This window comes from Vicugna pacos, chromosome 3 (assembly GCF_048564905.1).
Source record: "Vicugna pacos chromosome 3, VicPac4, whole genome shotgun sequence".
Lineage (NCBI taxonomy): Eukaryota > Metazoa > Chordata > Mammalia > Artiodactyla > Camelidae > Vicugna > Vicugna pacos.
In genome coordinates this window covers 56283601-56299108 of record NC_132989.1, presented here as the reverse complement: position 1 = coordinate 56299108, position 15508 = coordinate 56283601, and the positions used below count along the sequence as shown (strand labels likewise).

General features: G+C 42.7%; 1 protein-coding gene across 9 annotated transcripts in view; it reads right to left on the bottom strand.

The window, feature by feature from the left end:
• MCTP1 (multiple C2 and transmembrane domain containing 1) overlaps window positions 1-15508 on the bottom strand; it is a 604116-nt gene that overhangs the window by 465636 nt on the left and 122972 nt on the right. For 4 of the 9 annotated variants that reach the window (XM_031673952.2, XM_031673916.2, XM_031673939.2 and 1 more), the window contains exon 1: window positions 8713-9435. The exons of the other annotated variants lie outside the window; for them this stretch is intronic. In XM_031673952.2, the coding sequence (XP_031529812.1) occupies window positions 8713-9435 (723 nt within the window). Of the gene's footprint in view, window positions 1-8712; window positions 9436-15508 lie in introns of those variants that run through there. 9 annotated transcript variants of the gene reach the window in all.

Here is a 15508-nt window from a genome sequence, read left to right as displayed (position 1 = left end):
TGCATATTTTAACACATGTGAAGCACAATGCCTTAAGACTGAAAATTGCCAAGAGGACTCCAAACCCTTTCATTGTAACTACTTCTCCAAATATTTAGCCACTCTGACATTAAGCACCTTAAAAATCTATGTAACAGATATACACAGGAGATTTTCTTGTTTTATCTTTTTTTTAACTCACAAACATATGTTTTGCCCTTTCTTTTGCTCCATTAACACTCACTACTTTCAGTGCCTAATGCTGCAGAGAAAAGAACTATTTTCCTCAGAAATAATCCAAAATAACTATAAAGAATATAAGCTATTCTGGTAAGTATGTGATAACTGGACACTCAAGAGCCTGGCACCCTCAACCATTTTGCATAAATGCAAATATACAGTTCAGCCTTCCCTTGCCCTCCCCCCTAAAAAAAACTTTTCAATAAAACCATTTCTGAAAAGAAACAGGAAAAATCAAAGACCTAAGTAAAGGGGAAAATATGCCGTGATTCATTCCTTTCACTCTCCCTTTCCCAGAAGATTCAGCCACATCCCTGCTCTCATAAAGCTTTCCAGCTTCCACCCCCAGGGTCAGTCAATAGCCCAGCTTCCGGCTCTCACGGGACTGTTGTGGCCCTGTGTGGCTGCCAGCCTCTGTTGCCAACTTCACTCTTCCAGGGTTCACGTGCCTTGTCCTCCATGCTCAAATGCCCCCAGGGGTCCCTCTGCTGCCCAAGATACACTCCACAGCCCCGACAGTCCAGCCACACCTTCCTTTGCAGCTTCATTTCTCTCTACCCTGTCCCCAACACCCTAGGCTTCAGTCCCACTACTGACCCCATTTCTTGAATACACAGAGTAGTTGTTCGCCTCCGTGCCTATGGTAATATTCTTTCTTCCATCTCCCCGTATCCAAATCCTAAACACACTTCAAAACAAGGCAGAGGCCAACAGGTGGGCGCACCCTCAAATTGCTGCCACTCAGCCTACCTGCATCCGCACCGCACTGTCTCCTCCACTTGCAACCAGAAAGGGACGCCTCTTCTGCCGACGCTGCCATTTCCCTGGTCTCTGGGACCCGCCCTGACCCGTGGCCTTGGGAATTTCATCCCATAAATCACCCACCTGTTCTCCTTTAACTTCAACGTCTCCCTCTCTACAGGCTCTGACTCGTCAACCCACTCAGGTGATATCCATTAAAGAAAAAAACCTGCCCATAATCCCATCCCAACGTGGTTCTCAGGCTCTCACCACAACTTTCTTTCATCCCCTGTGTAGGACCAAACTGCTTGGCCACTTTCCCTGTCCTCACCTCCTCTTTCCACGCACCCCTCACTCGCTGCATTCCAACAGCATCCCTCCACTCCTGATGCCATTTCTGTGAAATGTATTGACACCTACTACATCCAGATTACATATGCCTAGCACTGGGAGAGGATAGGAGAAATCAGGCATAAGCTGAGTCAGAAGTTCAAAGCGATAGCTAAATTCAGCCACGACCTATACCTTACTTGGCCAGTGTTGCGCTTTTCTAAAAGCGAGTTATTTGCCAAAAATTCAAGATTCTAGACGTTTCACTTAAAAGTCTAGAGTTTTGGCTTCTATTAAAGAATCTAGACACATTGGCAACCCTGCTTCTTTCACTGCATGACGATAATCAGCTGGAACTGAGAAGCAGCTGCCCCTCAAACAGGCACTGGCTCCCTCCTTCACCACGGGCCCCCATCAAACCCTCTTTGCTCATTTTCTTTACTTTGATGGCCCCTGTTGGCAATGGAGTTTGAACACCTGCTCTAGATCAGTGCTGGCCAATAGAAATAAAACTGTGAGTCACATACATAATTTAAAAATTTCTAGCAGCCACACTTTTTTGAAATGAAAAGGAATGGGTGAAATTAACTTGAATAATATATTTTATTTAATCCAATATATCCACCATACTATTTCAACATGCAAGCAATATAAAAATTAGTAACGAGATATTTTACTTTCTTTTCTTTAAATTAAGGCTTTAAAACCTGGTGTGTGTTTTACACTTTCCAAGCATCTCAACTTGAACCAGCCACCTTTCCAGGGCTCAGTAGCCACATGTGGCTAGTGGCTGTCATAAGGGCCAGCATAGCTCCAGATGCTAAATGGTTAGTTACAAAAATCGTCCTGCAAGCAGAGAGAGAAAGAATATTATGGAGGAAGGAAAGCAGGCAGGACTAAGGGAGAGGGTGATGCTGTCAAAGATTAGGCACAGTGAGAGTTTTGAAAACAGGAGAAGAGGAAGTAGGGACAGAGACAATGAACAGCGCTGTTCAATGCACCACAGGAAGGAACGCCCTCTATAGGAAACTGCAGTTGACGGGCAACGCAGATCTTCTGAAAGAGGCTTTGGTGTTCTGTGAATAAGCTCAGCATCAGACAAGTAGTCACTATGAAAAGCAACTCGCTGACTGCCTGACCACGGTAGTGAGGGCAGGATTCTTCATTAAGATTGGGATTTTCATCTAGTTCAAGGAGATGGGTTTGAGGAGAAGGGCAATGAAGTAGGCAGAAAAGTATCTTGAGGTAAGATCCAAGCAGAGTTCAAGACTCAGAGATTATAAGTGAGTGAGGATATGTCAACAGTTGTCGGGAATCCAGGTGTGGGGGTGCAATATCGGAAGCCAGACAAGGAGATTTGGGGGCAAAAATAGATACCTGAAGTCAGAGACCAGCACCAAGAAATGCATCCCTGAGCCAGAGACTGCAGAAGTAGAAATCACTCCCCCATGCCCAATGTGACCACAGGTGACCATCTAGGTAGGCATCATGTCCTCCCTTCATGCCCTCAGATATGTACCAGAACTAAAGTATAAGCTGAGAAAAGCCAAGCCAGTAGCTGGCAGAAGAGGGGAACATCAAATACATTTGCCAGGCTTAAAAGCACTTGGAAACAAGAGGGCAAGCTCATCATCACACAACCATAAAGTGATTTTGAAACTTTTCCAAAAGAATTCATCTGTGAACAGCGTTAGCCCATTCATTCACCCCTTCATTCATTCAGCAACATTTATCAAGTAGTCTTTTCCTGAACCTTTTTACAATGCTGATTAAATTGATCAACTGTACTAAGGCTTGCCAAATTCTACTCTAGCAGTGCAAAATAGGGTGAGACTGCTAATACTGAAGGGGCTCCTCTGAATAAAACCCTTGGGATTAGGAGGATGCATTGACCCTCAAATGTCCAGAATTCCACTTGCCTATCATGTGAGGTAATTTTCCAGACTGGCTAGGACCAAAGAGTATGGGAAGTGAGGCTGGGATAAAATATCTCCAAAGAGATTTCATAGGAAAATTGTTCTCTCAAGAAGGTAGTATGTAGGACTTTAAAATCTCATTATATTGAAAATACAGTTTTTCATGTTGCTTGCTCTCAGACTAGTATTAAATATGAATATTTGGAAACATTGGGGAAATTGTGGCCTGTTATTTTACTAATAAATTTTTTCTAATGATAAGAAACTTTGTATACTTTGGAGAGGGAAATCTATTTGCATGCAATCTTGAATTGTTGAGGTATAATGATCATTTTCCACACCTGACTTATAAAAAGCAATGTAAATTAGAAGAAAAGGTTGACAATGACAAAGAAATCAAGACAGCACATAAAGTTAACCAGGCAGGGAAAAAAAAAGATATTTTCAATGGTAGCAACAAATCAAAATTCACACAGACAGTAAAGATTATTTGGCCAGTGAACAAATGACTTGAGGAAGAGTGTCTCATACCTTTCAATAATTAACTTTATAAAAAGATAAGCTTATCATAAATAGTATGCTTTACACTGTAATTTTATGAAAACAAGCAAGCTTATCTAATGCAAGTTCTAGGACAACATCTATTTCATTCACATGAAACAAACCAAAAAAAAAAAAAAAGAGCCAGTATTCAAGCAATGACCCTCGGCTATCAAGAAAGGGTTTTATTTAGGATGCTTGGTTTATTGAGGCAGGAAGATAGTCTGTATTTGTAGTAAGTTTTAAGCAAAATTTAAAAAGCAAAAACAAAAAATTTTTAGATTTCAAAAAATTAATTTCTGCTTATCTAAAACAGATGTCCTCTATAATACTATAAATAATTATCATTTAACTAAAAAATATATGATCCTAACTTATGAATCTGCAGATTTTGTCAATGCTTACAATGTTATCTACACATATGTTCGTTACTCTTCATCAATCTAGAGTTGGTAAAGTTCGATAATCATTATGAGTGCAGAAACTATACTACATGTTTCCTTGAGGGTATCAAAGATGTATTATCAACCTTTAATTTTGTGAAATCATCTCATATTTCCAAACAATGGTGCAAAAAAAGGGGGGACTATTCGTCCTGTTTTTATGAATCCATTAATCTTATTTTATCCCTCAAAGTATTTATTCACTTTTTCATGACAATGTGCACATACTTGCCAATAGTAATGTAAGATTTTTTTCATTATGATGTGAAGCTGTGATGTCACCAGTACTGCTTGGGTTAATTGGGGGCTACTTTTGCCATCACTGCAAGGAAAATAATTTACATCTTAAATGAAAAGGATGAGCAAAGCCCTTGTAAATTTTTTTCAACAGCCACTTACTTGTAATGATGGCAGCTGCAAAATTTTAATACACTGTTCAGCAATTGTAATAGCACAGCAATTGCTAGTGTTGACTGAGATATGTTTCAAGTTATCCTTATACAATATCTACACAATAACACTTGCATTTATACAAGATTCATGGCTCTACTCAAACCTGATAGTAATTAAAGGTTACAGGAAACCATTCCACTCCTAAGTAAACCTATCACTGTTTACGCCCTTTTCTCTGGGATAACTTGAAGATCCCAATATTTTCCAAGAAGGCAATCACACATCAAACTTTACACCCTGCTCCAAAATGTTCTAAGATCTCATCCTCACTCTTTCACTTTGAAAAAGCTACTAACACTTCTTTCAGGAACTTATTTTTTTCGATTATTAGGGGTTTTTTTTAATGGGTTTAGTTACTTACATTAGGATTTTTTTTTTAATATTTGCTTTCCCCAAGACAATTATGTGCCTTGAAGTAATACTAAAGACACCTGAAAAACAGCAAAACTTATCCAAATCACATTTTAATAGTTTTCGAAAATATAGGCTTTCTTTAAAGGTCAGATAATTAATAAAGCAAGATTTACTTCATGTATAGACAATCTTAGAAAACATTATCCACTTTTTGTTTGGGCTTTTATATACATTTTAGGAATTTTACCCCAATGAATGAATATTCCTCTTACTATGTTTTGAAACAGTTCTAGCATATCCTGAATATTTTACCCATTTTTTTCAAAAGCATTTTTATTACTCTATGAAAGCAACTTTATCAAAATGAATTTGAAAAAAACAAAGGTTTAAAATTCATAAACACTACACACTTTCAACAAATGCTAAAAAATATGCAACATATTCATTCCTCACTCTTTATCTTAAAATACAGACTTTCTGATTCTAGCAAAGTATAATTTTAGTAACTCATCAAGACAGAATACATAAAATTGGCATCTTTTTGATATGCACACAAATTGGGAAAGCATCTTTCCCAACTGTGTTGCAGAAAATGAAATGCATCTGGTATGACAATATGGCCCAGCATGTGAACTAGAATCAGTGGGAAGAAAGGGGTTTCTTTTTTCCTTTTTTTTCCAAAGCAGAGCATTTTAAAGAATGCACATGCCCACAATGGCAAGGCATTATTAAGTCTATTAAAGTGTGTTTCAAAGGTATATTTGGCTAAAGAAAACATCTTAGCGAGAGGGCTGATGGGGGCACGGGAGGTAGACTGGTTTGTTCGGTTGTAATCATTATACATCAGTAACTTCCAAATCTCTTTCCCTAGCAGTCCAAAATGTTTTTTTACTTTTGCTTAATATCTCCACCCAGTGTCAGAGTGTGTGCACATATGTTGTTGGGGCCTCCTGCTGGGGTGGGGGGGTGGAGACGTGGGGAGAGTGTTGGAGAATATGGCTGATGCCAGGATCCAGCAGAGAACAAAAGAGAAATTGAGCAACTTGCCTTATTTTGCAATGAATTTTCTCTCTTTCTTGAAAGAAAGTTCTTTTTATCTAGGCAATCTGAAGATGGATTTAATGCGTTCAGTGTCGTTTCTTTTATGTGTTCCCATCTGTGCCTGTGAACTGTAAATAAAACTGAAATATGCATGTGCTTCAGGCTCCCTCCCCATGCCCAGGTCTCTTCAGAGATGAGGTGCTGGGAGAGCCAGGAAATACCTCTGAGACATGCAGGAAGCTCAGAAGGGCGCTGCGGAGTTAAGCCTACACCCAGACACCTACACTTAGTGAGTCCTCTCCCAGTTCCTGGTTCCAACTTCATTTCTTCCTTCTCCCCATTTAGAGTGGTAAGCAAGTTGGGCATAGAGGTCTTTAGAGGACTGAGGAATCCTCTCTTCTGCACTGGTGAGAAAGTGCTGGTTACAGAGAAAACTGACTACCTCTCAGGGAACAAGGCTCCATGATGAGTAGTAAGTAGATGCAGGGAATCAACAATAAAGCCTCAGGGCTTATTTTCCTGCCTACACTCCACCTTTTGTCTATTCTTTGAAAGATATTTTGGCTTTTTTATTCCCCCTGTGACTTCCTTGGAATGCTGGTTCTTTATAATGAAAAACTTCTTTAGAACTACAAGTGGTATGATTAGTAATGTCATTTGTAAATATGACATAAAAGACATGCAACAATGCATTACAGAGAACAAAGAACAAATTAATTCAGCTAATCCATCATAGAACTGATTCTAGGAATCCAGAATATATGTAAACTTGCAAGTATTCATTAATAGCACTCAAGTTGTCTCAGAAATGTAAAAAGTTCTAAAAGTTGTTAGACACAGCTGTAGTGATGGAAAAACATTACAGAGAATGACAAAACCTCTCTCTGTCATATGTTCACCATGTGACCTTGGGAAGATTATCTAATTTCTTTGAGCACTGATTTCCTAATCTATAAAATGGCAACAAGAACTTCTATCATATAGGACTGCTGTGAGGATTAAATCACATATGAAGGGCCCAGCTTATAGTGAAGGCACACACAATAATGTTTGTTTAGTATCTTCTCAAGATGAATTTTGGTCTTTTGTAGACAAAAATTCATAATTACATAGCAGTATTTTTTAAGTAGAGATTGATAGTATCTGAAAATGTTTTGGTAAAAATGAAAATAAAGATGAATTCTGAGTCTTCTCTTTTAGCTTTGAAAATATCTTGGTTCAGTGAACTGCAAGGTCATTTAGGAAGTTTAACATCTGTAGCAATATATTTACCTTCCAAAATAATTCAATTATTATGTTTTACTATTCTTGATCCTAAAAGTTAATAAAAACAAATGTAAACAGGTACCCTAACTCTAAAAGTCTTATACATTATGATTATATATACACTCAAAAATACTTTAAAACATTGTATTCTTCTACACTGAATTTAAAGCATCCTTTTAAAATCATTTTTTACCTTACTTTTGGAACCAGAAGAGGAGTTCTATTCAATGCTCTTTCAAGATAAAAGGAAAGGTAGGTTTATTTAGGCTTTTTATCACTATTATCTCTGCCTACTCTTCTGAGAATAACTGAAAACTTTTTCTAGAGCATCAGTAATATCAGATTACTGCAAGCAATTGTGTTTATTAAACAACAAAACATACTAGTATTCTGGTTTATTTTCTGAAATTATACTAGTAAATTAGCCAATAAACTATAAAAATTTTCAAGTGAAAGCTCACCTACTCCTATCACTTAGCATTGATTTTTGTGAACCAACTTTTAATCTAATTGAAGTTTTAATGTATATGTCATTAATCTGACAATTAATCAGAGTCAAAATAATGAGAATTTAAATAAACCAAGATGTATTGGACGAAGAGAGTTCTTTAGGTCCCTGGCATAATGGAAGTTTCAAGATATTTCATTAACACGATTTCATAAACACCTACAGAAGGAGAACATCGCCTCTACACAACCCCACAAAACCGAAGGAATAAAAGCAGTAGCTCAGTGGAACGCTTTACAGATTCTACAAGTACTTTTTTACTTGACTCTTGCCTGACCAACGAGTCAACATGATGGATAAAACAGAGTAATTTAAACGCAACTGCTTCAGATGGCTATTAAAACTTAGGCCACAGAAATATCTGTTCAACCAACTCGGAAGAGACGCTCAAGCTGCCCACTTGTTGGGCAGCGATCCACTGGCAGCAGGAAGTTTTGAAAAGGGAGTGCGGGAAGATGAGCAGACTTCTACTTAAAGGGTTTCCCCAAGACAGGACCTCATGTTTGCCATTAACTCACCTCTCCGCATTTCTGGGTTTTTTTCCCTGCAATTTGCTGGGTTTGTTTTGACTTTTGACAAGGTGAGACTTAGCTGGACAGTCCTTTTAGGAGACCTCCACTTTAAGTCTTTCTTCCTCTCCTATTCGGCTACCATTAATACTTCCACTTTCATTGGCAACTATAAAGCTACCCAAACAGCTTCTCGCAGTATTATTTCCGTCAAAAGTAAAGTCAGAGTGCAAGTCAGAACTCTACTCAGCAGGGGCGGGACGTTTTCTTTTCACTGTTTTATCTACTTGGTAGCACCCCTATCCCCGTGCAACTCCCGGGGTCGAGGTTACCCAAAGCGGGGGGCGTGGCCCTGCACACCTAGACTCCAGCCGCGCCCACCTGTCACTCACCCGGGTACTGCCTAGCTCCTCGCCCTTGTCCGGGGTCCGCGGCTCTCCTGGGCTCAATGCTGGCTCTGCCGGAGGAGGCGGCGGCTCCAGAAGCTGCTCCAAGCTGGCGGTGCCCGGCAGGGAGGAACTCTTCTGATGGCACAGGTGCGCCGCGGGGCCCCGACGCCATGCATCCTCATCGCGGGCGCGGTCCCCTCTCGGGGGCGGCTGGGGCGAGGAGGACAAGGAAGATGAGGCAGAGGACGAAGAAGGAGCTGAGTCCGGCGAGCGTCCGCCAGGAGGCGTCACTCTGGCTGCTCCCGCCGCTGCCACCGGCCCCTTTCCCGCGGGAAGCAAATGCTCGCGGATCCGGCGACGCAGCGTGGACCCCTGCTCGGCTCTGCCAGCGCTGCCGGGCTCGAGAGGCTCCGGCGAAGAGCAGCACAGGTTGGGCTGAGAGGAGGAGAAGACGCGGTCCAGCACTAGCTTCCGTTTCTTGAAGCCGCTCCACCTGCTTCCCGCGCCACCCAAGCCGGCCAGTGCGTCCCGCCTGCCCCCCGGGGGTGGCGGGGAAGGCGATGGGGTGCCCGCAGTGCGGCGCTCGGGGCCTCCAGCGCGCCCGCTCCCGCCGCCCTTGCCCTTACCCACCCCTAGCTGCAGGTTCTTCCAGAGCCGGGCCTGGAAGGAGGAGGAGGACGCCGCCGCAGGCTCGGGCGAGCCCGCCGCGGCAGTCCGGGGCTCCATCCTCCACCCCCTGCTCCTCCACCCCCTGCTCCTCCTCTCCCCTCCTCCTCCTTCTCCTCCGCCCTTTCCTGCTGCGCCTCCTCCCGGAGCCCCGCGGTGGCCGCGACGACGGCGGACGCAGCAGCAGAAGCCGGGAGTGCCTGGCGGCTTCAGGCCAGAGCGGGGAGTAGACGCCGCCGCCGCCGCCGCCGAGGCTCTCCGGCCGCGGGACTCCGGCGCCGCCTCTTCCTCCCGCACCTGCCGGGGTGGACTGACTCTGTGGCCGAATCTCGGCCACAGCAAAGTTTCTAGCTCGGAGCTCCGCGGCTCCAGCCCACTGGAGTCCCCCAGGCCGCGCCCTGCTTCCCTCTCCTCGCAGGCTCCGGGCTCGGGAAAGCTACACGCTCCCGGGAGTGCGCGTCCAGCTGCGCCAGGGACCGCACACGACGTCTCCCGGGCAGCACCTGTCAGCGGCGGGGGCGGCTACCTCCGAACAGGGAGCGCACGACTCACACAACTGGGAGGATCGGGCTGAAGACAGAACCAGCAGCCCCGCGGGAGCGCCCCTGGACCATCCTCCAGCTCCTGGGTGGAGCTAGGTAGGGACCAAAGCCAGCTTGCTCCCCAGGATCCGGCCACAGTTCCCCACGCAGCTCGCTCTAAGTCGGCCGCTGGACACGCCCGCTGGCGATCTTCTGATTCCGATGAAAGTGAGGTAGAGTGGAGATTATGCGCCTTCAGTGGGTCCTGTGGAACACCCAGTGTCCGCACCGAGAGGTGAACCCGACCGAGTTCTGAGGCTGAACGCGGCTGTCCCCACTCCGCTGAGCGCCCTGTGTCCAAGACCAGAGTTTGATTTCTTCTGTCTTGACTTCGTCCGTATCCGCCACTCCCTGCTCTTTTTTTGCTTGTGCCGTTAGTTTCTCTTGAGATCAAGGTCTAGAGGTTTCCGGAATGTGACAATAAAGCCAGCCCTAAAGTTGCAGGGAGTTTAACGTGGACGAAGACGTGGAGGATGCGCACTGCCTTTGACCCCATTCCAAATGCCGAGAATCTTGTTCTTTTCACTTAAGTGCATTTTCCTTTGGTTACTTCATTTGCTTCGTTGCAAAGCAAATGGGAAAGGCTTTTTAGTTTACGTTGTTTCTACCAAAATCTACTGCTCCAGGGGTCTTCTGATTCTACCGAGAGCCTCTAGAAAGACACGTGACAATGTCCCTTCACTCCTCCACTGCTTCCGCACCTAGAAAGGTGGAAAACTCGGAAGAGCTTTGACACCGCACTGTCAGATTCCAGTCTCATCTAGCTAGCACTATGCACTGGACGTGTCACCAACCTCTTTAAGCGTTCTGTTCGTCTGTTTTCCTTACATTTATAACAAATATTTAACAAATATTTATTGAGCAATATGATAGCCTCTGGGGATACAGCTGCCAACAAGGCCAACAGGGCCCCACCCTCTTGGAGCCCATCTTCCAGTGGGAAAGCCAAACGAACAGAATTTCTAATAGTGACAAGTCCCATGGAGAAAATAAAACAGGATATCATAATAGAGTGGCTATGGAGGTAGGGTTGCCAGATAAATTGCAGGTCATCCAATTAAATTTAAATTTAAAATTTAAAATAAACAACAATATTTGAGTATATGTATATCCCAAATATTGCACAAGACACACTGAAATACTATTTGCTTTCAGAAAATCAAATTTAACTGGGTGTTTTGTATTTTTATTTGCTCAATCTGACAATCCCATACAGAGGGTTGTTTTGTTTTATTTTAACATTGCCTGTACAGGGAGTTTCTCTGAGAAGCTAAAATTTGAGTTGAGACTTAATGAGGACAAAGAGCAGGCACTGAAAGATCTGATTACAGCATTCCAGGCAGAAAGAACAGGAGGTGCAAAGGCCCCAAGGCAGGAAGCAGGTTGGCTGGGCATGTTCAAGGACAGATGGAACCACTCCAAACAAAGTGGAACAACGTGGGCAGAGCTCGTAAGAGGTGGAAGGGAAGAAATGAGCAGAGTCCTGGTGGGGGTGGGTCCTATAGTCATAGTAAGAACTTGAGTTTCCTGTAAGTGAAACCAGGAGCCATTAGGCGGTTTTTAAGCATGGGACTGATGTGATATGATTTACTAATAACTGCCTCACAGGGCTGTTTTAAGGATTAAGTGAAAAAGGACTTCACTCAATGCTTGAGGCTTTTCCACGTGACAGTCATACTGAAAATACCGCGACCACAAAATATAACCTCAGTCTAGAGCTACTCTGATAGGCCAAAAAAGAAACTGCAATATCCAGAAGTCCTCTCTGCAACATAAGAAAAATATTCTTATTAGTTTTTCTATGACATAGTAAATGAAAGCACAGAGAAGATATATAAAGAAATATAGGATTACTATAGCATATTTAGAAGAAATTATCACCACTTCTTAGCAAAACTCTTTATAAATATGTCAAGTTTGTCATATTTATATGAAACAAGGAGCCATAGACCCAGGGAGATAACTCTACACAATTCAACTTTATATTTATATAGTCTTTTAATGATGCCCTTAATTGATTTTTGTAGCTTAATGTTTTCATTTTTCCCTTCTACCTAATTTTGCCTTGAACATACTAACTGACATTTCGGGTTCTGATATCTATGATCCCAAATAACCTTGTGCATGAATGTGAATTCATTTATAGAACTTAAAAGATCATATCTAACTTTTCCCAAGTAACTAAAGTGGAGTCTAAAATGAGAGGCTGCCCTACAAATTGTGTATCACATAAAGTTGCACTAGATATAGTGATCTCTGCCATCAAATGTTTTATTATATTCAAGAAAAGACACTTATTTTTAAAAAACTCTAAAACCCAAGGGAAAAGTGAATGGTAAGAATTGATCACTGAAGGAATACAGAAGAGTGAAGAATCACTTCTGGCTTGACTGATCAAGGAAGATTTGTTGGAAGCATCATCTGAGCTAAGATCTATAGCAGCTGACAGAGTACACTAAGAAGATAGATTGCCACCTGCAAAGGAAAGCAAAATTCATGGTGCATAGCAAAACTTCAAGAAATGTTAACTATTCATTTTATTACAATTTACTAACTATCTTAAATATTTATAGAGCATCTATTGCTTGAATGAATATAAAATTAATATATGCATTACACAGTGATATACAGGAGGTTGGAAAGGTGATGGATAAGTAATATTTGAGCAGAAACCCAAAGGAAATGAGGGAGGAAACCAAGTAGTGAATCTGAGGGAAAATTTTTCCAGGAAGAGGAAACATTAGATACCAAGAGACTGAGGCAGGAACATTTTCAGCTTGAGAAACAGCAAGAAAGACAAAATAGCTGAAACAGAGAGCAAGAGGGGAGTGGGAGGAGACGCTATTGCAGTGATGGCTAAGGTCCAGATCATGCAGGACATTATGGTCACCAATGAGGACTTTGGACTTGGATGGGATAGGAAGTTGCTGGGGGGCTTTGAGTCGAGTTCCTCTGTAATCCAACCATTTTAAAAGACTCATTCTGGCCTCTACGTTGACAATAAAATGTGAAAGGGAATGAGTGGGAACAAACTTTAAATAGGAGCTGTCACTATAAATGTGTAAGGGACAATAGTGGCTTTGACCTAGGTGGTAGATGAGAGATGGTGCAAGCTGTGAAATTCTAGATACACGATGTTTTGAAGGTAGAACTGAGAGGACGAGCCATAGTTTGGATGTGGGGTATTCAAGCATCGTGCTAAATGGTTTGCACACTTTACTATATGTAATTCTCACAGCAACCCCATTTTATAGATGAAGGAACCAAGTAATGTTAAGTGATCTTACAAGGTCACTCATTGAGCAATTAGCAGTAATTAGCAGATCCTAGGTCTACGAGGTTCCAAAGCCAGACAACTTTCATTTTAAATGTATGCATAAATAAATAGAATAAAATAATTGAAAGGGCCTCAAAACATGCACCGATCCACATCCTTACCTTGAGTGAGCACCAAGATTATCTTGGGCAGAACCACAACTTCCACTTGATGAGATCAAGGACATAAATGCAAGCACAAAAACAACATTTCTGGGACTGAGTTAAAGGCCAACTAAATGGCACTTAAGAAGCTCACTCACCAGTGGAGCCCTGGCTGCTGTCCCAGCTCCTGGCACTGGGCCAGATGCCTTCAGGCCCTCATTTCCTCTCAGTCTCTGAAATGGGGACAATCATATCTATTGGCCTGACCCATCTCACAAAGACCAACTTAAAAGCCAAATGAAGACAGCATTTTTGATGAGGAAAGCCTGTCCACAAGAGAGACAGTATCGTCACTCTGTAACCAAAACCAAGAAAAGCTACCAGATTGACTTGTTCCTACTCTGTCACCATCGGCAGCCCTCAAAGCCTCAGGTTTTCACTAGCAAAATGAAAAAAAAATAGGACTAGTTTCCCTCTAAGATCTCTTTCAGCTTAAAAATGATGTAAGCTTCTGAAACAATTCTCCAGCATAGGCTACAATCCGTCTACTCATTCCTGGTCTGATTTCCTACTTTCAGTGCTACTGGACAGGCATGTAAATAACCCTATTTGAGTATATATACCCTGTCACAGAAGCTGTTAGGGTTCTACTCCTATCCCTCAGGCTTTAGCACTTCAGTGTAGGTATCTGATCTCTCCACCTGCAGTCTCTCTTCCAAACCACACCTCCCCCTCCCCACAGGTGCCTGGAACAGCCCTCAGCCAATGGGTGCTGGCATTGATGTCTAGGTACTTCAATAACTCAGAGGCAGAGATTCTGCTCTGCTCCCAGTTCCACTGCCCTCAATAACATGCCCCTTCTCAGCTTCCTTTCACTCCTGACTCACATGCCCCCCTTCCCTGATGCTGGTTCCTGTACCTCACAAGATAAACTACTTGCATTTGAATCTTTGTCACTAAATCAGCTTCTGGGGGTACCCAAACTAAGGCACATTATATAGACATTTCAATCTCTACCCAATGAGGTTCCCAACTTGATCACTCTATGAGAATAAAAGTAATGTCCTCCAGCAAGATTCCTTTGGATCATACAATTTTTTATAGGAGACTATAAAGACAAAATTCATTCCAGAGCCCATAATCTATCCCTTAAAAGTGAGACCCCTTGAGAACCAGAGCATTCATCTACGATTTTCCTCCTTGATATGGTCCACTGACCTCCTAGAGGAGATAACAGAGTGGACTCCTCAATATCACCCTGTTACACCCTGGAAAATTATTCTCAACTGATCACAGTCATTCTACCCCATTTCTCAGACCTAGAACCAATCCTGGAAACTATAAGGGTGTATGTATTTCTGGGGACTGGATTCAACTGCAGATAACACCTAAATCTTAATTAAGCATGTTCAAGAAGTCTGAAAGTCATCTCCCAGACCTAGTGTCCTGCCTTCTATCTGATTCCTTCTACCTGGTTGCTCTATCACACACACATGCGGACCACTCCTAAAGTCACCACATGCTCCAACATCATCAGTGGAGCTCCAGCCATGACAGTCACCTACCAGCCAGCAAACAGGGGAAAAGGGTGAAGAAGAATATGCACCTTTCTTTAAAGTTACTTCTCAACTCTTCTCATATCCCAGGGGTTAGGCCTCTGGCACATGGCCATGGCTAGCCATACAATCTTTATTCTGGGTAGTGGTGTGTCCAGCTGATAATCTGGCCCCCCTCCTTGTCTTCAAAGCCAATGACAGACTGAGTCTTTCTTACACTTTCAATCTCCCAGACCTCCACCTCTGCCTCATCTCTCTTACTCACTCCTCTGCTATCTTCTAGTTTCAAAGACTCCTGTGATCACATTGGGCCCACCTGGGTAGCCCAGGATACTGTCCTTATAGTAAGGTCAGTTATTAGAAAATTTAATCATGTCTACACAGTCCCTCCACCCTGTACCTATACTAGCATTTGATTGAATAACTGGGACAAGAATCCTGGGGGGACAGCTTTAAAATCCTGCTTACCACAAGCTTCCTAGAACTCAAAGCATCCTGATTGACACATCCTCATTGAAGACCAAAAGAAAGGTTATATCTCCCCAGATTGTCTCATTCATACTGGGGTATTAAACC